The sequence below is a fragment of the Palaemon carinicauda genome, chromosome 30 (assembly GCF_036898095.1).
Source record: "Palaemon carinicauda isolate YSFRI2023 chromosome 30, ASM3689809v2, whole genome shotgun sequence".
In the NCBI taxonomy this organism is placed as follows: domain Eukaryota; kingdom Metazoa; phylum Arthropoda; class Malacostraca; order Decapoda; family Palaemonidae; genus Palaemon; species Palaemon carinicauda.
The window spans coordinates 78,779,974-78,805,050 of NC_090754.1; the positions used below are offsets into that span (position 1 = coordinate 78,779,974).

General features: G+C 43.1%; 1 protein-coding gene across 1 annotated transcript in view; it reads right to left on the reverse strand.

Moving 5' to 3' along the window:
- Positions 1 to 3,887: 3,887 nt before the first annotated feature.
- Positions 3,888 to 25,077, reverse strand: part of crm (cramped chromatin regulator) — a 118,425-nt gene continuing 97,235 nt past the window's right edge. Inside the window, exons 13-15 of the mRNA XM_068354111.1 lie at positions 15,163 to 15,309; positions 6,168 to 7,737; positions 3,888 to 5,436 (exon numbers count right to left, since the gene is read on the reverse strand). Coding sequence (XP_068210212.1) covers positions 4,991 to 5,436; positions 6,168 to 7,737; positions 15,163 to 15,309 — 2,163 coding nt within the window. The 3' untranslated portion in view covers positions 3,888 to 4,990. The remainder of the gene's footprint in view (positions 5,437 to 6,167; positions 7,738 to 15,162; positions 15,310 to 25,077) is intronic.

The following is a 25,077-nucleotide window of genomic DNA, read 5'->3' on the forward strand; positions in this document are numbered from 1 at the left end:
TGTTAGACTCATCCACTACCTGACTGAGCATCGGTTCCTTCTCAGCATGCTCTGGATGCATTCTAGGGCTTAGTAGATCCTTGGGGCCGACGGAAAAGCCCGAAAAGCTCGACTCTGAAGATCCATACCCAGGTAGACAATGGTCTGGGATGGGACGAGCTGGGACTCCTCAAAATTGACCAGGAGGCCCAGTTCCTTGGTCAGATCCATAGTCCATCTGAGAATCTCCAGACAGCGACGACTTGTGGGAGCTCTTAAAAGCCAGTCGTCTGACGGAGCCGGACACAAGATCATGGTACTGCTGCACAGTCTGTGAACTGTCAACCATGGGGAAGCGAGGAAGTACAGCGACAACCCGAAGCTGTCTAGACTGTCTGGGTCGTACAGACAACTCCTTATCGGGTTGCTGAGGTTGCCGCACTGCGTCACAACAAGTCACTTCTGCTGGTTGTTGAACGTCTTCCCAGTGACACACTGACTCCGTAAACAAAAAATCCTCTAACAAGGACTAAGCTTGGACTGCATGTCTTGCAACAAAGCTCAAGGTCTATGGGAGCAGGTGTGGTAACAGACAGGGTTAGCGACTGAAGTGGAACCATTACCCTCCCTGGAAGCATGTTATGCTTAAATAAAAGTCCATAGGAGGCTAAGCAGCTAAAGGCTCCTCTCCAAATGACAGAGTCCTCAAGGGAATATCAGAAGGAGGGAGAATAGCACTTTCTCATCTACAGGAACCATATCCTAGAAAAGCTAAGTTCTCTCAGTGAGGGTTTCACTGGTGCAAAAGCAGCAGACTAGAAGGCAACGTTATGAAACTGCTTGACAGTCTTGTGAGTTGGCAACAACCAAAGATGTGTGACTGAGGAGCATGCGGTAAGGTATGCAGAGCATGCTGTATGCAGAGCATGCTGTATGTAGAGCATGCTGTAAGGAAAGCAGAGCATGTTGCATGGCGTGCGGCTTATGCTGCATGGGATGAGGCTCATGCTGCATGGGATGAGGCTCATGCTGCATGGTATGAGGCTCATGCTGCATGGGATGAGGCTCATGCTGCAAGGGATGAGGCTCATGCCGCATGCGTTGAGGAGGATGCCGCATAGTATGAGGCTCCTGCCTCATGGGTTGAGGCGGTTGCCGCATAGCATGAGGCTCCTGCCTCATGGTTTGAGGAGGATGCCGCATAGCATGAGGCTCCTCATAGCATGAGGCTCCTGCCTCATGGGTTGAGGAGGATGCCGCATAGCATGAGGCTCCTGCCTCATGGGTTGAGGAGGATGCCGCATAGCATGAGGCTCCTGCCTCATGGGTAGAGGAGGTTGCCGCATAGCATGAGGCTCCTGCCTCATGGGTTGAGGAGGATGCCGCATAGCATGAGGCTCCTCATAGCATGAGGTCCCTGCCTCATGGGTTGAGGAGGATGCCGCATAGCATGAGGCTCCTCATAGCATGAGGCTCCTGCCTCATGGGTTGAGGAGGAAGCCGCATAGCATGAGGCTCCTGCCTCATGGTTTGAGGAGGATGCCGCATACCATGAGGCTCCTCATAGCATGAGGCTCCTCATAGCATGAGGCTCCTGCCTCATGGTTAGAGGAGGTTGCCGCATAGCATGAGGTTGCTGCCTCAAGAGTTGCGTCTGCCTCAAGGGTTGAGGAGGTAGCTGCGCAGAGAGAGGCTCTTGCCTCAAGAGTTGAGGCGGTTGCCGCATAGCATGAGGCTGCTGCCTCAAGGATGGTGGAGGTTGCCGCAACGCATGAGGCTGCTGCCTCAAGGATGGAGGAGGTTGCCGCAACGCATGAGGCTCCTGCCTCATGGTTAGAGGAGGTTGCTGCAAAGCGCTGGTACCTGGCAACTCCCAATGCGGCAGCTCACGCATGGAGGCAGGAGGAGCCTCAACATCATACGTCTGGCAGGGTGGACTGCGCAGAGGTGGAGGAGCGCTCGCAGGAGGAGGTGTGCTAACCTTCTCTGCCTGAAACTCCTGCATCAACACCGCAAGCTGAGACTGCATTGTCTGCAGCATAGACCACTAGAGTCTATGAAAAACAACAACAAACGGAGCTACTGTCTGTTGAGACTGAGGGTCTAAAACAGCTGGTGCGGCAACAGACGGAGTTACTGCCTGTTGCGGTACCACCTTGCCTCTCTGGGAGGTGTGCAGTTGTCGTACTGCAGCAAGTCCGAACTGACCCAGTGCTAACGGCTACACCTAGGAGTTGGACTTGCGCGGAAGGGACCGACTTGCACTTAAAAGCTGCAAGATTTGGTCCATGGTTTCTGCGAGAAACCTCTTCCGCAGACGAGGAATAAATGGGCTCTCTCGTCTTTGTGTGGGTGGGGTGATCACGTCGGCTACGTGAGTTGGTTACACCCGAAACCACGGAGGGAAACGTCTGTTCGTCGATCAAGGCCTGATGAACCCATAAGTCCTTCGACGTTACTTCTCCCCTGGGCTTGGGAGCTTGTAAGAGGTCCCAGACTAGGCGAACAACTGGCACGAACAGACGAACCCTCGAACGCAACACTGTAACACTTTGCGCTTATCACTTTATCACTTTTGATTTTCTGTTTGCACTTATTTCACTGAACTCGAAACTTTAAGTGGTTTGTACCTGAAACACGCAATTCTATCCTTCATTAAAAGTTAGTAATTGCAAAAACAGTATTACAATGTAACAGAAAAACATAATGAAAGATAAATAATTCAGTGGCTGGAAAAGAGACTAAACACTAGATCAAATAAACTACGTTTAAAATCTCTCACCGCAAAAAGCCTGGGAACAAGAATAAAACTCTAGAAACGTTTACCTTCTTCCCCTAAAGAGACTAGGGAGAAGAGCAAAAACGATAACAACGTTACCCGCTTGAACGAAACGTTTACCCTCCTCTCTCTCCCTCCGTCTCTATCTCTCTCTCTCTCTCTTGACTTAGAGCCTGAGAGATGAGCCCAATTATATATATCGTTAAAACATATTATTGTTAAAGGAAAAAAACTGAAAGATTTCCCAAATAAAAAGTTCCTTTATTAGAATTAAAACCATTTAAGCTAAGAAAGAATGAACAAAACGCTAGAATCGGTTTACTCTTACTGCAACGTGAAACCGTTAATACTCTCTCTCTATCGTAACGATAGAGCGCAAGTTGAACGTTCTGAACGTCAACAACTGCAGAGACAAAACAAAACGTTAGTTCAACTTTGAAAACAGTACGAGACTATCAAAGAAATTCTTTCAAAAACATTAAAATAGCATAAAATGTTAACAGGTAAAAACGAAATGACGGGCTCAATGTTAATTAACTTCGGTTCCAAGAAAAGACCGCCTACTATTAGGAAAGGTCGCATATAAAAAAAAAAAATAAAAATTAATTTTAATAAGTTTATAATAAAAGGAAGTTAATCGAAGAGGCCTATAAAAGGCGGAGAGATATAAAATAAATCTATAACTTTGTTAAGCAAAATTAAGAAAGAGAGTCTATACTCTCTTCGACACCAACCCTTCCGACTAAGGGAAGGGTCGGCCATTAAAAAGTGAAAGAGAGTTCATACTCTCTTCGTCACCAAAATTAAATCAAATTAATTCCAAAAAACTTGCTAAGCTAATGATAAAGCTTCCTGAATAGCGAAGGCTAAACTCTAGAGCAAATACATCACCAAATCGTGAACAATAACTCCAGAATTAACAGCGTATCCATGTAGGTCTAGCCGGAGGCACGACAGAGGAAAAATTGAGGTGGTGTTGACAAGAAGTACTGGAGTACCTGACCACAGATGGCGCTGTTGTGTTCACCCCCACCTGTATAGCGATCGCTGGCGTATCCCGACCGTAGATTTCTGTCGGCAACAGAGTTGACAGCTACATGATTATCGGGTAAGATTAATATTGAAAAATAATTACATACATGGCTAAACACTGTGAAAAGAAGACATTCAATTTTGCCAATTATACTTACTTCGTTTAGGCACTTGTCAATAATTTGTATCCCTTCACCACTAACAAAATTAGTTTTATCTATGTTGCCTCAAAACAAATTTGAATGGCATTGGATAAAATGAAGAGCACAATTATACTACAAAGATCACACTTTGTTCCCTGGTAAAAGTCCCACACAATAAGGAGATTTAAATTTCTACAGTGCCAAAACAGCAAGCAAATATTGTGTCATCATTCAATGAGATAGTTCTTTCAAATTTCTTAAATATGTTTACAACTGTTTAAGAAGAATAAAATCTGTGAAGTATATGGTGTAAAATATGCAAGGAAAACTAATAAAAGAAATCATAATATACACTCTCTAGACAAAATTTAACCTCAAACTAGTAAAACATTGAATGTAGAACACAAAAGTGTGCTTTAAATCATTAAACTGCTTCAGAAATATACATACATATACCAAGGCATTTCCCCCAATTTTGGGGGGTAGCCGACATCAAACAAATGAAACAAAAAAGGGGACCTCTTAAATAAAAATATAATCTTTGCAATAAAATTGCAATAAAATTGTTCATAAAAAACATGAAACAAAGGTAAAAGAAATATTTCATTTAGGAAAAAATCTATATTAATGTAAAAAGTTGTGAAGAGCTGCATTTTTCTTTTTCATTTAAAGCCATGGGGATTTTTCATTTTTGAATTATCTTACAATAAAATCAAATACATCTTTGGGATCTAGCTTACGCATACAACACGCATTCTAACTCTATGGTGTTCAGTTTAGTGTCTTTATAAACATAATGCATATGTTATTTTCCTTTGGAATTTAATCTACTGTATACAAATTTTAGCAACAAAATTTACAAAAATAATTACTACTTTTGATGCATAAAACTTCAAATAAAACTTTCTAACATCCTGTAAAAAATTGTAAACCATATATCTTTATGGTGATATAAATCTGCTTTGTATGTACAAAATATACAATAGGATACTGCTATCTACAAATTTGTATTGCATATATTTTCCAAAAAAAAAAAAAAAAAATTCACATTAATGCTTCAGTTTTTGTAAGTATGAGAAGCTTTAGCTTTCATTTCTGCAAATTTTGCAATAAAATCAACACTGTTTTCATTGTATACAGTTACCAGACTAGGCATGGGTAAGTCAGGGGGGTTGGACTGAGAAGACCCCCTTGATGTTGAGCCCTTGACAGGGGAATCAAAATGGCCAAGAAAACTTGAGAGGGAAAAATCATTGACTTCATTATTCAACCACTGGTTATCCCCCTGCTGAAGAAGGCGGGATGGTGAAGGCGGCGGCGATGGTGTAGACGTGTCTAACGCTGGAAAGCCAGAAATTTCAACACCCGATATCCCTTCAAGAACATTACCAACACCACCTCTATTCCCCGACTCTGTTCCGCAGTCTAGGTTGTCCATATTCAGTGCCCCTAAAATAGAGGAGTCCAGAACTTTTGGAGTTTGTGTGGCAGAAGCTAACAAGCCTGAAAATCAAAACAACATTAACAACACACCCTGAGGCTTAGTACTTTAAAATTACTTGCAACAAAAGTTTCCCTCTCCTCTATACAATCAAACAAACTGTTAGCCTAAAACAGTAACAAAATAATGATGTAGTCATAGACATTGACATACTTAATCCAAAGGAAAAACTCACTACATTGCATAATACAGTACAAACACTACTTTTTTTCAACATAGAACCAAATTGTCTTCAAATACAATGAATGTATCTTATTAGGAATTAACTCTTTGTAAAACAAAAGCAGAACATAATCCATGCTTAATCTTTTACATGGTGTTCACTTTGGCATTAAAGTTTTATTTTTTATAACATTCACAGGGATGCAGCAAAATTGCTTTTGAACTTCAAATTCTCAAATATCCTTTTAGTTTACACTCATTAGGCTGTACAGTCCAATTAATTTAACTTTGCCTTGCTATAAATTTTTACCTCTTTTATAAATAAATCCTTTGAGCAAGCCTAATGATATGAATTTTCCATCCTTAAAATATATATATCAAACACTTTTCACCAAAAATAGATAGGAAATGTCTTTTATGACATCTTGAAAAACTTCAAACTAAAAATCACAATCAAATAATGTAACAAAGTCTACCTTCGTAAAAATTATATTCTGCTATTATTTTTTTTTTAGCATAAGCATAATCATATAAAATAAAGTAAAACAACCAACATGTAATGATCACTTACTTGAAAAGCTTGAATTGGAATTGGATATTCCAAGGGTTATGTCCAGTAACTTGTCACTGCTTGTCCCCTGCATACAATTTTCACTTGAAACTATTGGTGTTGGAGTAGAACTTCTTATACAATCTGATGAATCATGCTTTGCTGTCGTACTTTCAGGATACTCAGCACCTTTTGAATCTAGTTCACTGTTCAACAACCCAGAAGCCTGCTCATTCAGTGAAACAGTTCCACCCATTGATATGTCAAGTAATGGCAAATTCAAAGATCCTTCTGGAATGTAGAGATCTGGCACTGCTAAGCCACTGGCGCTGCTGCGGCCATTTGAATCCAACATATTTGAGAAATTTTTGCTACTTCCTGCAGAAGGTGAATGCAAGAGTGCAGTCAGAGGTGTAGGAGGAGATATGTCTCCCCCTGAGCTTGAGGGATTATTATGGGTGGAGTGAGGAGTTGGGGTATTGAGAAGTGAGGAAAAGCTGTTTGTTTGCATGGGAGAGGGTGAAAGTTCTAAGTGGCTTGTGGTTGGTGTGGCAAGTAATGAGGTACAGGGTGATAATGAAGTTGTTACTGAAGATGCAGTTAGAGATGATGCAATCTGCGCTGGCATATTCGAAAGCCCTACAGATGTGGTGGTGGTAGGAAGGGCACTGACTAGCTGAGTGTTGACGGGAAGCCCATTATTTAAGCTGGGCAATGAGTCCAATGATAAAGATGAATTAAAAAGTAATGGTGAAGGAATACATGGATAAGCTGTAGTTGTAGAAACTGATGAAGAGATGTTCTCTAGCTGAGACAAAAAACTTGTACTTTCACCAGATGATTTTGTACTAGAAAATGGGTGTGGAGTTCCAGGTGGTGTACTGAGATCAGGTAAATCACTCAAAGCTTCTGAAACCATTGAGTTTAGTATACCATTAATATTTGTATTACTTGAATTGGCATTTGTTGAAACCGGTGAAAGCGACTCTTTACTGTCTCCAGATAATGCATAATTGAAGCTCTGAGACAATGAAACAGCAGAGTTTATTAAATTATCTATTTTCCTAGGAGTTAGAGGATTAGAATTATCTGAGCCATAAACGCTGCTTTTAACTGGTGATTTTGTAACAACGGTTATCTGAGATTGAGTATTATCAACAAGTAAAGCAGGTTTTAATAACTCAGATAAGTCAGTCACAGGCGGAGCACTTACAACTCCTGGTAGGCAACTATCACCACTAAGAATTCCAGGCTGCTTATTTGGTGAAGTAACAGGGGCAGGAAGCTCTACTGTAAGAAGTGGCTGCCCTGATACATTGACAGATATCGCATTGGTTGCTGGTGGATTTGTACTGACCACAGGCATAGACGGCAGGATTCTTTGTGGTGTTGGCAGTGTTTGTTGACTTGTTAATTGAATAGTATTAGGATTCACAGGGTGGTCAACTTGAATAGGTGTCCCAACATTCAATGAAGAAGCCACTATGTGTGCATTCACAGCCTGAGCACTTGGTCTCAATTGTGACCCCTGAGAAGTTGCTTTACTGATTGGCAGATAGCTTTTTATCTGATTTCCCTCCAAGTCAAATTTCTGAAATATCCAGTCAATACATTATTACTTATAACATGCCATTAGTCTAAAAAAATCATATCTTTGATTAAGAAAAAAAATATTTTTTGTGTAAATACATTTACATCACTATCTTATTCATTACTTATGAATCCTATCACTATCTTATTCATTAGTTATCAATTCTATACACTTCATTCCAAAGCAATAATTAGCTGTCTAATACCTGCAGCCTACTGTTTCATGTAAGAACCATACCTCTCATGTAGTCAAGGTATTATCAATATGGCTGTGAGAAGAAATTAGGGATAGGAAGGCAAGCCATAATACATCAAAGATGGATTTACATACCCAAAAAAAATAAAAGATTTTTCTTTAAAAATAAAAAAATCTTTAAAACTAATCTTATATTACTGTACTTCCTAAACGTAATTTAGGACCAATCTGCCGAGGAAGAGATACCCCTGAAAAGTTGAGTGAAAAAAGTTGTTTTTAAGAGTCTAAAACATATGAATCTGGTTGTTAAGAGTTCCTGGAACTTTAATAAGGACTGGTATCCTGAAACTGTTCCTTCTAGCTAAAGACAAAGATGCTGATGACAGGCTTGGATCCTAAGGGGTTGAAGTCATTTTGCTCTGAAGAAGATGGACACTTATATGTGGCACCAGGGTCATATTCCCAGGAATATGCTTAGCATTCTCTGGTTAGAAATCTTCTACAGGGTTCATGTTATCTTGAAAAGTCAGTTGGATATCTAGGAAATTCATAGGTAATAGCCTACCTTCTTACTGACAATTCTCAGATCATGTATCTAAAACCATTAGCCACCTTGTTATGGACAAAAGGCCTTTATTTGCTGTAAATGTCCCAATGATACAAGGCTGCAAGCAGAAGTATAGTTCCCTTCAGTTTTCTGTTTTCTGAATAGAGGGAACCATGATAGTCTACCGAGATTTCCCCAGGCACCAGTGTGTGTTAAAGATCATGACACAGGTCCTTTAAAGAAGAGACATCATTCAATAGTAAATTTAATTTTACAAAAGTTTTTAAAATACAAAATAAGGACTGTTGTCTCTTCAAAATCAATTGAAGTCATTGAAGGACAAGTAATGACGACATAAATCCAGATTGAGGAGTGATACTGAATAATGTGAAAACTTTCTCCCTATTAAATGCAAAATTTATTACGTCTCACCATCAGTTGCTATTGAATCAATCCGAGGAGTAAACACCATTGAAATGGCATCCCCCTAACTGCCGTATAATCATAAAACCATCAGAGAATGATAGCAGTAAAGATAAGAGCCCCAAATACTGACCATGCCAGAATTGATATTAAGTCCAGTTAAACTTGATTAGTCAGGTATTAGATCTGAGATATAACCCTTTGAGGATCACTTGCCATAACTAACAGGATTACTACATTGCAAGGTGCCACTTATCACACCCTTTATAAACAGTCAAAGTGAAATGGCTTCTCCTGCAACCCAACAAATGACCAGGTTTTCTATAATCAGCCAATCTTGCCAATGACCACCAGAGCACCTCCTTTACAACAACAGCCATTGTTGGTGATCTCAAAATCAATGTCTATGTCAGACCATACAGCTAAATTCTCAATAAAGAAATTTAGACTTCAAATTAGTTAAACCCTGGTTGTATTCTTCATGGTGGTGGTATTGCATTCAAAGATGGAACTGATTAAGGTGGGAGCTGGTCTGTTATCACTGCGATCACAGATGTCAGAATAAAAAAGGTTAAGATGTCACATTAAAAGTCTGCAGCTCACCAAATTTGGTAGCACTATCTCAATTGTTGATGGTACCAAGTCTAACAGAACAAGTCTATGGGCTCAAGAATGCAACAAGTTTTGAATGGGCCAAGCAAAAATAATATTGATACTGCCATTCCTGTTAATAGAAGACAAGTTAGAAAAATGGTCATATAACAGGGATAAAAATTAAATGAAAAACTAAAACTGTAACTGGTCGAGTCACAAAATAATACATAAAATATGCTATGCTGCAGACTGGCCCAGGATCATAAAATCTCAGTGGTTTCCAATAAATTTGCCATCTTTCACTAGTAAAAATATTTCACTAATTCACTGATAGCTGTTAAATGATTGCAGTCAGCATAAGAAGAAAGTCTGTTGATCATTAATGGCAAGGCCAAACGTTTTGTTGTATCTGCATGCTACATCCAATCCCAAAATCAATGAACCAGTTCAACAATGCTGGACAACCACAAAAATTCTTGATGATATATCTACTCTGATTGCATCTAAAAATTTCCAACAGTTGACACTCTGTCATCAAAGGAACAATTATTTTGCATAGTCACAAAGTAATGGCACTTAGGCAGGTAAAAAATAACCTGAAATGAAGTCGCTTGACTGTAGCCAATGGGAAAAGACTGCAAAGTTGTCCAGTTCTAAACTTGGCCAAGTCTGCTCTAGTCAACCAATTCTTGTTAATATGAACCAGATTGACCAATCTTTATCAATAACTGCTGTGAACACAGTGTTACATCAATATACTCAATATCACCCTGGGAACAGGATCACAAATGGATCAACCTTCAAAGCCGTGAAACAATCAAGTTGACTGTCCTGCATGTAAACATGATATTGACAATTTGCCTATGGTTAGGTAGTCGATAACTACTTAAACCATAAAAGTGTTGCCCTATGCTACTGTGCCTGTAATCTTTCTGCCTATAGTTGTTGCCTTCATAGCCACTGCTTTTGGATGCTCTGATAAAGAACACTTGTGAGATTCAGCTACTGTCAGTAAACACCATACAATAGAGGAACCCCACCCTTAACTTAGTGTCCATAACCAAAGTTGAATCATTTACTTCAGACACCGAAGGCAGTTGATGACAGAAGGCCAAACAGCAGAGACAGATGAATTGAGAGCATACCAAACTGGGAGCAGATTAGTAGTAATAGGCAGGTACTGAGGTGGTTAGACTAAACTAGCCCATAACTGACTGCAGAGTTAACTTTTAACCTGTAGTGGTTCCTGAGAACAATAACCCCTGAAGATAATTCTCAGGCAAAGAAAGATCAATAAGTAGTCAAACAAAAATGCAGGCCAGTTCCATGCACTCAAAAGGGTAAAATAGGCCCGTACGTTATAACCTTAGCAAATACCAAAGCACTCAACGGTTCTCAGCACATTCCCAGAGGTGTAGACCTGGAGTAGTAACAACTTCAGGAGCACATTATGCTGGAGAATTTTTTTTCCATAAACTTCCTATGCATGTCTTTTATCTACCAAAAATTAATCTTTGTGCTGAAAACAATACAAATTAAATATAAAAAATAATTTAATGTATTAAACATGAAATTGGTGGCTAAATTTGAGTATTAAATTTTCAGTAATTGATAAAGTCCGTCTCTATGAAAATAACTACAGTAAAGCATTGAAATTACATACACAAACACACCTGAATATTCCCTTTACCAGATTCAATGTAAAATAGAAAAGAAAATTTTAGAAAAAATTAAAATCACCAATGATAAACAACTATAACATTGCAAATAAGTTGTATATTGTTTAACAAACATCTCAATCAAGCTTAAAGAGAAATATGAAGCATATTATAACCTTGCTAATCCATCAAATTTGGGAAAGAAATCTTACCAGATGAAACAAGTAATCACATTAACTGAATTTACGGCACACCTAAAATCATAGCCTAAGATAACTTCAACTTTTGTCTTTTGAATACACAATTACTTTCATGTTAGGCTACATGATATGAATTCCAATGACCTAAACAAATCATCCAGAATGAGAAATTAAATTTACACTTTCACTGTATAAAAACTATGGAGTTAACCTAGACTATGTAGGCTACATTAAGTACCACATAAAACCTACAGAAGTTGTTTGTGATGAAAAACCGTAGTGTAAGCAAAGCTATAAAATGACAAATTTGGAAGTAATTTATATTTTTCCTAACTATACAAACCTGAGCTCTTTACTATGGATATATGTTTCAAACCGAGCTGGAATTTAGCCATAAAACTTTTATGCAATGTGTCAATGACCCTCCGCTGGTTAGTGGGGAGTACACTGATCTCCCCACTCACACACTCACCCAGTGAGTTCCTCCACTTTTGATTGCAGGCAGAACTTCTGGAGGGGGAAGGTGATGGTGAGACAAGTGTGTTCAAAGAACTCAGGAATGTATAATAAGGAAAAATGCAAATTACTTCCAAATTTTACATATGTTCCAACAAAAACACAAATCCTCGTTCTTTTCAATGGAGACTCAAATGTGTCCGTAGGGCACGATAGAAAGCGTCTATGACTCCAGAGAGTCTTTGGTTACTACTACCTGATTGCTTCTAAGAACCTGACTCCAGAAAGCTAGTGTGTGGTGGCAAAAAACCTCACACTCACTTGGTACTCACTCGAGGGGAAAACCATTCAGAGGAGGACAACCTCTCGAGCTGGTGACAGCGTCAACCATCCTCGCAGGATTGAGGTTCACAAGGAACATCAGACTGAGCAAACTCAGCATGCTGAAAAGATTCCGCGCATGCATTCACCTCGGGGTATAAACGCTCTTGGCTGGAACTCCGAAGAGTACCTGCCTGCAATTCCTCGGGTTGGCGAGGAATTACAGAGGATGACACTGCGGGGAGCACAGGACTAACTGGAAGTGTCTCCCCTCCAGCAATTCGATGGGAAAGGTTAAGACCAACCACAGTAGAGGCAACTGCGTACTTCTGCTGTCTCTCAAGCTTCAGCACCTCTAACAGTGAAAGAGTGTCAAGAGGTGAATGGCACCACTATTTCGCTAGTGGGAGCAGCGAGTTCTGCCTGACCAGGAGGTCAAATGGTCATCACTCCTATTCGATCAGCCTCCGGAGGAAGCCAAACAGGGAAGAGGAAGGTTGGAAGGAAGGAGGCATAGGAAAAAGAAATAAGGACTTCTCCAACCTGAAAGATGAACTTGAAGGTGAATAATCCCTTTTAGACTTCTTCCTTAGCCTACTGTATTGCTCCGGCAGGGCAAAGCCTCCATGCACGAGTGTCGTCTGCACGAAGGGCAAAATCGGTCAGGATCCGTCTGCACAAAGGGCAATATCGGTAAGGATCCGTCTGCACAATGGGCAAAATTTGTGAGGTACTGTCTGCAAGAAGGGCAAAATCAGTGAGGATCTGTCTGCAAGAAGTGCAAAATCAGTGAGGTACTGTCTGCAAGGAGGGGCAAAATCAGTGAGGATCTGTTTGCAAGAAGGGCAAAATCAGTGAGGATCTGTCTACAAGAAGAGCAAAATCAGTGAGAATTTGTCTGCAAGAAGGGCAAAATCAATGAAGTACTGTCTGCAAAAAGGGCAAAATCGATGAGGATCTGTCTGCAAGAAGGGCAAAATCGATGAGGATCTGTCTGCAAGAAGGGCAAAATCGGTGAGGATCCATTTGAACGAAGGGAAAAATTGGGGAGGATCCGTCTGTACGAAGGGCAAAATCGGAGAGGATCCATCTGCATGAAGGGCAAAATTGGTGAGGTACTGTCTGCAAGAAGTGCAAAATCAGTGAGGATCTCTCTGCAAGGGCAAAAATAGTGTGGATCAGTCTCCACAGCTGACATAAACGTGCCACATGCGTGGCCTTATACGCCAGGGAAAACCAGCAAGATTGCAAGTCTTAAATCCATACACGCTAGTAAAGGGAAAGAAATTCTTAAAGTTTTGCAGCGACTTCAGAAGGAAAGAAACCCAGAAGACTGTGAAAAGATGAGACATCTGCACTTGACCGTTGCAAAATTTGGAGGAACTCAATGGGAAAGTGTTAGAGTGGGGCGGTTAAACTAGCGGAGGGTTATTGAGACATCACGTAAAATTTCTTTGTTAAATTCCAACTCGCGCTGAAACATATATCCATAGTAAAGAATGAGAGTTTGTATCAATGTTGGAGCAAATTACCATTAACTCCACAACCGATATGCAAAACAAATAACTAGCCTATCAAGAAAAGTCAACAGGAATTGGCAACAGTTGCAATATGCACTTATGGATCAGCTTTCATAACCTTTTATATTATTGTATATGTGCATGTCCCCAAAAATATATATACATATTCTATAGCCAAGTATGTTAACCTTTACCCTCAGGCTAATTGGAAATTTCCAACCATTGACCCCCAGGGGTTATTTTTTTCAAGCACATTTTGCAGTATTTCTTTTAAAATTGCTCTAACAGCCTTAATTTTCGTCATAGAGAGGTCAGGTTGGTCTCATTCTCTTGGAAAATGCCTGAAGTTTCACAAAAAATTATAAAAAAATATGCAAACAAAAATTTAAATAGCAGTTTTTTGCAAGGATGTACCGGTACGTCCATGGGGGTAAAGGGATGAGTTTTGTGAAACGTACCAGTACGTCCTTTTGGGGGTAAAAGGGTTAAAAACAATACTGTTCAAAACTAGATTTTATAATCAACAGAGAAAATAATTTTCAAAATGGTTACATATGTTACGTCAACAATACGCTGACAAAACATACACAAATCTAAAATAAGATTTGCCTATCTTCCTTAAGACCATTTTGCAATTCCTAATAAGTGTGACTGCTTCAAATTACTTTACAATCAATATTACACCACTTTTTAATTGTTTTATTTAAATGGAGAGGATACTTCTAATTTTCATGGGACCGCCATTGAAAAGAATAAACCTTTACTGAGGACATTCTCATGATTTTAAACAAAACCATTCACCTTTTCTTACTATTTTTTCTTATCTACTGTACCTTACTGTGCCTATTTCAATTATGAAAAAATTGTAGAAAATTACTCTTAATATATAGATTACACTACAGATATTTAAAAAAACATTCAAAATCCAAGTTATTATTTATGAATTCAAAAGTTGAGTTAATAAAATCAGTAAAAAAAAATCAAGGGTAATGCTACAGTAACATATGGAGATCACTGTCCAAATATTAGTAAATTCTAACTTATAATTTAGATATGCAAAATATCTTGAATAAAAAAATGTAGTGTAGAAAATAGAAACTAATCAATATCAAACTTAGAAAGGCAAGATAATGTAGCACCAATACTAAAATATACACAGTCAAATCACCTACTTCTAATAAAAGTCTATATATTGAAGCACGATCAGAAAATAAAGTTAAATTGAAAATCATGGTAAAAATAGGATAAAAAATATTACAAATAAAATCAACTGGGTTTCTAAGATGAGGCTCATAATAGTGAGGTAGAACATGGGAACTCAGGTACTTATAAACTTGGAACTAGAAATCTCTATTGCCAACCAGCCAACAGACAGTCTTCTAATTTTTATTCAGGAATGAAATGTCAAGGTTCACAAAGAATGTCTCTCAAAATGGAAAAACATAAATGACAAGTCTGTACAACAGATAAATTAGGAACTGTACTATATAACTGAAGAAATTAAAACTAACCTGAATAACATGTGGAAGAACTTTCATGGCTATAACCCCCGTAGGTTGTGACCGAGCTTTGGGAAGAAGAGGTAGCTGTCGTTGAACCACAACACTTTTTCGTAAAACTCTCCTTCCTGGCCGATTATTGTATTGTGGTAGGAGTTTCTGCAATTAAACATCAACATATCAATAGTATTTTATCACACTGTTCAAATACATTTTAACTTTATTTACATGGGGCAGCCAAATGATTAACTCAGGAAATGGGAAAAATTTAAAAACAAAATAATAATATACCTGAGTACAGTATAGTAGTTGGCAACTGTCAACATTATTTCCTCAAAATCACAAATTTTTAAGTAATTTGTATTTTTCCTAACATACTTACCTAGAACTACCTTCTTAGGAGTTACTGGTTAACTCTACCTAACCGACCAGCTTTTTGTAGTTTATCTCCCTCTTCCCGTTTTCTACGGGGTCAACCTCTGGCAGTGTGGTACATGCCCCGAGGCGACCCCGGGGTCAGGCAGCGTGCTAGCTCAGGTCGAATCGCCAGTAAGTTTCTGGTCGCGACGCGATAAACATCTCGCCGCGCTCTCTCTTACATTGTGCGACTCTCGTGTCCCCCGATCCTTTGTGCTTACCACGTGTTGCCCACGTGTTTTCATTTTCCCTTTCCCGTTCATCCTTGTCTCTCTTGGTGTGTTAGCTTTGTGTTATGGAGCATCCTCGTCATTGCCCTGGGCCTGTGGCTTTAAATGCTTGCGGGGCTTTCCTCTCCAAGCCTGAGGTTGATCCCCACTCCCTGTGCTCCACGTGTAGGGGGAAAGCGTGTTCCCCTACCTCTACATGCCCGGAGTGTGCTGATTGGACTGAGATCCAGTGGGTGCGCTTCGGGACGAAGAAGAAGAAGGCAGCTAAGAAGATGCCTAAAGATTCCAACATTTCTTCGCCTGCAGGTTCACCAGACGACTCGGCAGACCGTAGCGCCCGCCCTTCTTCCCCTACCCAGCGTAGGGGACGAGGTAAGTCCGTTGCAGGGAAGAGGCCTATTTTTGCAGCTATTATTACTATTTGCTATGAGGCAAAGGGCTCCAATAAGGAAAAATAGCCCAGTGAGGAAAGGAAATAAAGAAATAAACTATACAGGAAGTAATGAATAATCAATATAAAATATTTCAAGAACAGTAACATGATTAAAATAGATCTTTCATATATAAACTATAAAGAGAGATTTCTGTCAGCCTGTTCAACATATAAACATTCGCTGTTAGTTTGAACATATGAAGTTCCACCGATTCAACTGCCTGATTAACACTCCTCATAGCTGGAGTAAACCTTCTAAAAAACTGTGTAGTGTTGAGCCTTATGATGGAAAAGGCATAACTATTAGAATTAACTGCATACCTAAAATTAGGAGAAGGATGGGACTGTGAGATTATCAGAAGGCAAAGGATGGTCAGAGTTATAAAAATTCTATGCAACATGCATAAAGAACTAACCAAACGACAGTGTCAAAAATAGATCTTTCATATATAAACTATAAAGAGAGATTTCTGTCAGCCTGTTCAACATATAAACATTCGCTGTTAGTTTGAACATATGAAGTTCCACCGATTCAACTGCCTGATTAACACTCCTCATAGCTGGAGTAAACCTTCTAAAAAACTGTGTAGTGTTGAGCCTTATGATGGAAAAGGCATAACTATTAGAATTAACTGCATACCTAAAATTAGGAGAAGGATGGGACTGTGAGATTATCAGAAGGCAAAGGATGGTCAGAGTTATAAAAATTCTTATGCAACATGCATAAAGAACTAACCAAACGACAGTGTCAAAGATTAATATCAATATAAAAAATAAAAAAATTGATACACCACAAGTTCTCGTCCAGAAAATTAAGATTAAATTCAGCACCTGAAGACCAGAAAGGAGAACAATACTTGAAACTAAGCAAAATAAAAGAATGAAAACACTTCAGAACAGATTGATTGCTGAAAACCTTCAAAGACTTTCTCAATAAGTCCATTTTTGTGCAATTGAAGAAGAAACAGACCTAATGAGTTTCTCAAAAGTAAATTTTCTATTGAGAATCACACCTAAAATTATAAAAAAAAAGTTGTAGTGTACTAAAGAAACATTACCAATGCTCAGATCTGGATGTTGAGGAGCCACTATCCTCAACCTGCTTACAATCATACAGTTCAACTTCATGCCCCATAATTTGCACCATGCACTAATTTTAGCTAGATTTCTATCAAGGGATTCAGCAACCCCAGGAGAAGGAATTGAAGCAGAGAGAGTAGCATTACCTGCATATGCAATAAGATTGTTTACAAGGTCAAACCACATATAATGTGTATATGGTATGAAAAGTAATGGCCAAGAACACTGCCTTGATGAACACCAGATATCAATTCATATACAAACTATGGCGCCCATCAGCAACTCTTTGCAATTTGTTACTTAAAAATTCATTAATGATGCTAAGAAAAGACCAACCCACTCCCAGCAGTTTCAATTTCAAAACAAGGACCTCATGATTATCACTGTCAAGGGCAGCACTAAAATGAAGGCCAATCATACGAACGTCCTGACCACAATCAAGGGATTTCCGTACAACATTGGAGATTGTTAGAAGGGCATTAAATACTCCAAGGCCTTTACAAAAGCCAAATTACAAACTAGGGAACAGATGATTTCCTTCAGCATTCTTATTTAGGTGTTTTCCAAAAAGACATTCAAAATCTGAGAGTTATGGAATTGGGCAGTAAATCAGCTACTCTAGAGCTATCACAAACACAATTATAAATTGGAGTAACATTATCAGTTTTCCAACAAATGCTAAAACAACCTCTTTTTGCTAACTTGTAGAAAATAACAGAGGAGGACTTAGGAGCTGAGAAATCAGCAGTTTAAAAAAAAAAAAAAAAAAAAAAAACTACAGGTACTACTAAGGAAATATACCATTTGGGTCTACACCTCCATAAACATCAAGTTCCATCAAGAGTGGTTCAATTTCATGGGACCAAATAGCTAGTTAGTTTAGCCTCAGAAAAATAAAAAATTTTAAGTAATTTTTATTTTTCCTAACATACTTACCGAGAACTACTTTCTTAGGAGTTACCTGTATTCTCCTCTCCACCGACCAGAGTTTTGTGTAGTATACCCTAAAACCCGTTTTCTATGGAGGGCTATCTCGGACGTAAGAGAACGTGCCCCGAGGGTAGCTTTTGCACTAGGTCGAGGTCCGCCTGGGTCGTGAGCGTCAGTAAGTTCTTCGGATGTTGCACAATTCTCGCAAGGGCAGAGAGGCACTCGGGGAAGGTAGGGAGGGCCATTACCGAAAGTAGTTCTCGGTAAGTATGTTAGGAAAAATAAAAATTACTTAGAATTTTTTATTTGTTCCAACACGAATACTTACCTCGAACTACTTTCTTAGGAGACTTAAACTTTAGGAGGTGGGAGTGCCTTTCTGACCTTTAGACCCAGTAAGCGGAAGCCAAGAGGCCTAGGCAGGTAGAAACAAAACATACTAGGAAAACGGACAATAGGGTAACTACACAAAGAGCTCACGTTAGTGTCTAAGTACCCCCCCTTTGAAAAACTTCTTCTGATGTTGAATCCAGTAACGCAGTTGCGGAGAACGTGTTATCCAATGGTTACAGGAGGGTTATCTCTCATAAGGATAGGGAAAAACGGGGAATAGGGTGAAAGGGAACGAATCTGTGTCTCCCGGTTTGCTATCCACGATTGAGCCTGGGGCTTTTACCGTTAAATCACTTGGAGCGCGGAGATGACTGATCCAATGGAGAACCCGTCTAAGGACTTCCTCGAGTAGTCCTTGAGGTAATGGGCAGTAAAGGTTGACTGGTTAGACCAGGTACCTGCCCGAAGGATCTGACCCACTGCCATGTTTTTCTCAAAGGCTAAGGACGTACTCAGACCCCTGATGTCATGGGGTTTGGGGATGCCTGGTAAGGCCAGAGCTTCTTCCTTGTAGGCCCTGGCAATAACCTGTCTCAACCAGAAGGAAATGGTATTCTTGGATACCTGTTTCTTAGTAACACCTGTGGAAACGAAGAGGCTCTTGATGCCTGGCCGGAGATGAGCCGTCCTTTCAAGGTATTTTCTAATGGCACGGACCGGGCATAACTTTAAATCCTCAGCATTCCCCGTCCTAGGGATAGCTGGTAGAGAGAAACCTTCGAATTTTGGATCCCAGACAGCTGGGTTCTGGGTCTTCGCTACAAAAGAAGGAACGAACTTGAAAGATATTTCCTTCCACCCCCTCGAATGAGAGACGTCATAAGACAGCCCATGGATCTCCCCTACTCTTTTAGCGGAAGCCAAGGCTAGTAAAAAGACTGTCTTGAGAGTGAGATCCCTGTCTACGATATCTTTCATTGGTTCGAGGGGGGGGGGGGGGGCCACTTAACATCTTCAGGACCCTGGCTAAGTCCCACTGAGGCACCCTAACTGCTTGTGGGGGGCAGGACTGCTCGAAGCTCCTGACAAGCATCGAGATGTGCCTAGAGGAACCCAGGTCGATGCCCTTCAGGAGGAAGACTTGACCCAAGGTGGCCCGCACTCCTTTTATAGCTGGGACTGACATTCCCATTTTGTCCCTGAGATATACCAGAAAGTCCGCTATGTCTGGGACCGAGGCTTTGAGGGGTGTCTCGAAGCGCACCACTTCGTGAAGGAAGCCCACTTAGCTTGGTAGACCGCTGCTGACGACCTTCTCAGGTATAGCGACATCCTCTTAGCAGTAGCTGATGAATACCCCTCCTTCTTCAGGAGTCGCTCGATAGTCTCCAGGCGTGAAGACGTAGAGACTGTGGGTTGTCGTGTAATCTGAGAAAATGCGGTTGTTGTAGAAGGTCTGACCTGTCGGAGAGTGGCCATGGAGGTTGACTTGTCAGGTCTTTTAGGTCTACGAACAACTCTCTCTCCGGCCACCAGGGCGCTACCAAAGTCATCCTTAAGTTCCGGGCAGTCCTTACTCTGTTGAGTACTTGCCTTATCAACGTGAAGGGGGGAAAAGCGTACACGTCTAGGCTGTCCCACATGTGCTGAAAGGCATCCTCCAAGGCTGCCTTCGGGTCTCGGACAGGAGAACAATACACGGGAAGTTGCGCGTTCAGTTCGGTTGCAAAGAGGTCCATCACCGGAGAACTCCAACGTTGGATGATGAGCCTGGCTACTTCTGGAAGGAGGGACCATTTTGTCCCTACTATTTGACCCATCCTGCTGAGACCGTCGGCCAGCACGTTCTTTTTCCCGGGGATGAACCTTGCTAATAACACAACCTGGTTCGTTTCTGCCCAATCTAGTATCTCTAGGGCGAGATCGCACAATTCCCTTGATTTCAAACCTCCTTGTTTCTTTATGTACGCTACTACTGTGGCGTTGTTGCACATCAACGCCACAGTGTTTCCCCTTAGTAGATCGACGAAGTATAGGCAAACTTTCTGGACTGCCTTCAACTCTAGGACATTGATGTGTAGGTTCTTTTCCCCGTCCATCCAGGTTCCTCTCGCTGTCTCGTCGAGGAGATGGGCTCCCCATCCCTGGTTGGAGGCGTCTGTGAACAGAAGTAACTCGGGAGGGTCGTTCGCGAAGGGCATCCCCTTGAGCGAGTTCGATCGGCAATGCCACCATTCCAGGGAGGGCAATGTGTTTGGTAGGACTGGGATTAGTTCTTGTTGCGAGTCCAGTTGGCACCAGAGGTTCTTCAGGTTCCATTGGACGGCTCTGAGCCTGATTCTCCCCTGGGGAACCAGTTTTTCCAACGACACCAGATGCCCTTTTAGTCTTTGCTAGTCCTTCGCTCTCCTGGGTTGCCCCGACAGGAACGGACGAAGGATCTCCCTCAGATTGCTTATTCTGTCTTCCGAAGGAAATGCTTTTCCCAGAAGGGTATCTAGTGTCATCCCCAAATAGGTCATTCTGGTGGAGGGGGATAGGTTCGATTTTTCCGGGTTGATCACGATACCCAGATCCTTGCAAAACTGGAGAAGTTTCATCCCTTGCTCCTTCAAGACGTCCTTCGAGGAGGAAAGAAGCAACCAGTCGTCCAGGTACCGGATGAGGCGAATGCCTCGTTCGTGAGCCCACACTGAGACTGTCGTGAAGACTCTCGTGAATACCTGGGGCGCTGTTGATAATCCGAAGCAAAGGGTCTTGAATTGCAGGATCTGGGTAGCCCCATTTCACCCGGAGAAACTTTAGGCTCGAGGGGTGGACCGGAATTTGGAAGTAAGCGTCCTTGAGGTCTATGGTCATCATGTAATCTTTCTCCCTCAAGGACAGCATGACTGACTTCGGAGTGTCCATTTTGAAGTCTGTATTCCTTATGAATTTGTTGAGGGCCGACAGATCTATAACCGGCCTCCACCCCCCTGTCGCTTTTTCCACCAGGAACAGACGACTGTAGAAACCTGGACCTGGGTGTAGGATCTCCTCCATAGCGCCCTTCTCCAACATGGAGGACACCTCTTGAAGGGCAGCTCTCTTCAACGGATTCTTGGGAACCAGCCACTTCGACCGGATGGCCGGAATTAGAGGGGGGGGGGGGTTCTGCTAAGAACGGTAGCCTGTAGCCCTCCTTCAGTACGGACACTGTCCAGGGCTCTGCTCCGTGAGCTTTCCATGCTTGCCAATAGTCTGAGGCATCCCCCAACATGAGGCTTGGGCAGGAATAGGGGGCCTCCCACTCTATCTCCTCCTGGAGGAGCGGCCTGAACGGCCTCTCCTGGAGGAAGAATAACCTGTTCTAAAGGAGGCTGAAGCTGCCGGGGCTCCTCTACCGGGGGTGGGGGGGGGGGGCCCTGAGGCGCTGAGGCCCAGGAGGATGAAGGAGCTTCTCTCTTCGTCATGCTAGGAGAGGCCTGAGACATCGCGGCACTACCTGAGACTGACCTCTTGTAGGGCGGTCTCCTTACCGGCGTAGGCCTGGGCGTGTTTAATTCTTTCCTTTTAGACACCTTCTCCATGATCGCCTCCAAGTCCTTTAAGGGGAACAAGGAGTCACCCCACAAGGGAAGGCTCCTCATGGCCCTCGCCTCTCTGTCTGGGACCTTCCGGGACACCTTCGCCAGGATGGTGTCTCTCTTGCGAAGCACCCAATTCGCTGTCAGGGCGAGGGACTGGTAAGTCAGGAACTTAAGTGTCTTGCCCCCGGAGGTGATAAGCTCCCTCAGGAGGCTTTGCTGTTCCGGGTCTGTAGGGTCAAAAGCAGCTTGCACTCCTACTAATGTGGAAGCCCACCAGTCTAGCCAAGAGGAGACATTTACTAGGTCCCTAGACATTTCCTCCATCATCGCAGCCTCCGATGGAGAAAAACAAACTGGGGCTGAAGAGGCTCTGTCCTCCGAGACGCCCTGCCCCAGGATGTCGAGAGAAGGTTCTACTTTGCAGGCTCCCGGCCGTCGTCCTTCTGGTACATAGACCTTGCTCTGCGTTTTGAGCCCCTGGAGCAACTTAGAAGAGTTCTGAGTCTTGGGGGCTTCAGCATTACCTGCCACCACTCTATCCACGTGCTCCTGTCCCAGGACGAGATCCCGGGCTACAGGAAGAGCCAGGGAGGTTTTCGGCTGGGCAGGAGCCTGCATCAACCGGATAAGGCTGGACCTCCAATAGTCCTCGTCGGTAGCCGCTGGTTCCTCGATCTTGTGATGTCTCCTGATTAGGCCAATTACTCTTCTGTAGGCCGAGTCCTCCGTCGGGGAACCCTCTCTACCGTCGGCCGAAGCCTCGGCTTGAGCCCGGGGAGCCGGGTCACCGGGCACTCCCACCGGGCGCCTTGGTCCTGGCACCACAGGCACTCCCCTGCAGAGGTACTGGTCCTCCCCGGCGGAGGTCTCTGCACCAGGGGCGGGGGTTAGGACAGGCATCGCCGAACCGGCGAGGACTAGTGTCCGATCCAGTTCCCTGGAGGACGAGGACGCGGCTCCCGTGGGCTGACCCGACAGCGGGAACCGTTCCTTAAAGTCCGAGGGCCGCACCAGCTGGGCTGGTTCGGCCGGGCTGCCCGAAAGGAAGAGCGGTTCCCCCCGCTGGGCGGGGTGAACCGGAGGCTTCGCGGTCTTACGCCTGCCTGCCGAGTCCTTCTCGCGTTTCTCCCTGCGAGGGTCATAACTATGCTTGGAGGATGGTCTCCTTGGCGAGAACTCCCTGGACCGCCGGTCCGGGGAACACTGTATCTCCGACTCACGGGGTACGAAAACCCAATCGCCATCAGGTGACCTACTCATCCTGTGTTTCCTTCGTGGAGAACGGGAGCGCCTCCTGCTGTACCTGGAACGTGATCTTGAGCGGGAACGCCTGCTCCTGGACCGCTCCCTACGACGCCGATGACTCCTTCTGGCTTCTTCTCCCGACGAGAAAGACTCCTCCGAAGAGCCCAACGTAACTGTACCTACCGTACGGCGGGCGGGAGCAGGGACCGCGGGGGACTTCGCGACTCGTTGTGTACCCAAGATAGAGGGTTGCAGGAAGGCTTCAGGAACTTCCGTGAGAGGGGTTGGAAACGAGGGTTGGCGCCCAACACTAGGGAACCAGGAATCCAGGCCCTCTTCCATCCGCATAGGGGACCTACCTGGTGTCTTCGGAAGCTTCCAACCGAAGGCATCACTCCCTGCGGAACCTAACTTACCCTGGTTGTCGCCGCCTGCCGAAGAACCTGAAACACAGGCCCACGAAGGGGGCGAAGACACAGAAACAACATTGCTACACCACATGGGGTCATCGGAGGAAACGTGCCCCCCAAGCACAAGGGCCGAGTCTCCAGAGCTCCCTGACACATCACTACCGGGCTCCTCACTAGCCCGAGAAGGCCCCGCAACCCCCACTTCACATTCACCAGACCCCTGGGGAAGAACGCTCGGTTCTTTCCCCACGATGGACTTACCTTGTCCCCTACTCTGGGTAGGGGAAGGAGAGAGAGAAGCCCCGTCGGACCGTTCACTGGGCGACGGTAGCGGCGAAGAAACACTAGCTTTCTTGGGTGAACGCTTCGACGATTTTTTTCTTCGTGCCGTAACGCACCCACTGAATATCACTCCAACCAACACACTCGAGGCACGTATCCGAAGACGAACAAACTTTGCCCCTACAGGAAGAGCAAAGGGAGTGAGGGTCCACTTCAGGTTTGGAGAGGAACGCTCCACACGATTTTCCGGCTCTAGGCCCAGGACAACGGTGGATCTGCTCCATAACGCACAAACACAAGACACAGGAACGCAGGGAATCAAAGGAATACACTTGGGAAGCACAAGGAAGGGTAGTGAACACACAGGAACACAAGGAATGAGCACAAGTTACCACGCGGTAAACACGTGGGACACACGCGGCGCACACAAAGGGTCGAGAGAGACGAGAGCGACGTGCTGACACGTCGCGACCAGAGAACTTACTGACGCTCACGACCCAGGCGGACCTCGACCTAGCGCAAAAGCTACCCTCGGGGCACGTTCTCTTACGCCCGAGATAGCCCTACATAGAAAACGGGTTTTAGGGTATACTAAACAAAACTCTGGTCGGTAGAGAGGAGATTACAGGTAACTCCTAAGAAAGTAGTTCGAGGTAAGTATTCGTGTTGGAACAAACAGGAATAAGGAAGACAAGAGTTTCTTATTACTCTGCTTACTGTCAAGCACATCAGCTAAAAGTGTTACCACATATTCCACTCACTTTCTCAAACTGGATCATGTAATGCATAATTGTTCCTGAGGATATACTTAAAAATAGAGGGCATTATCGAGAGACAGAGGGAGGTCTCAGGAGAGGGGTAGGAAAGAACATATTGTCTGCCTCTACAGGGGAGAATCAATAAGACTATAAATCTGGATCCCCTACTGGTGCGAGGATGTAAAGCGTTTCCTGGAGAAGGAGGTACTCGAGAGGGGTCTGGCACCAGGGAGGATGGTT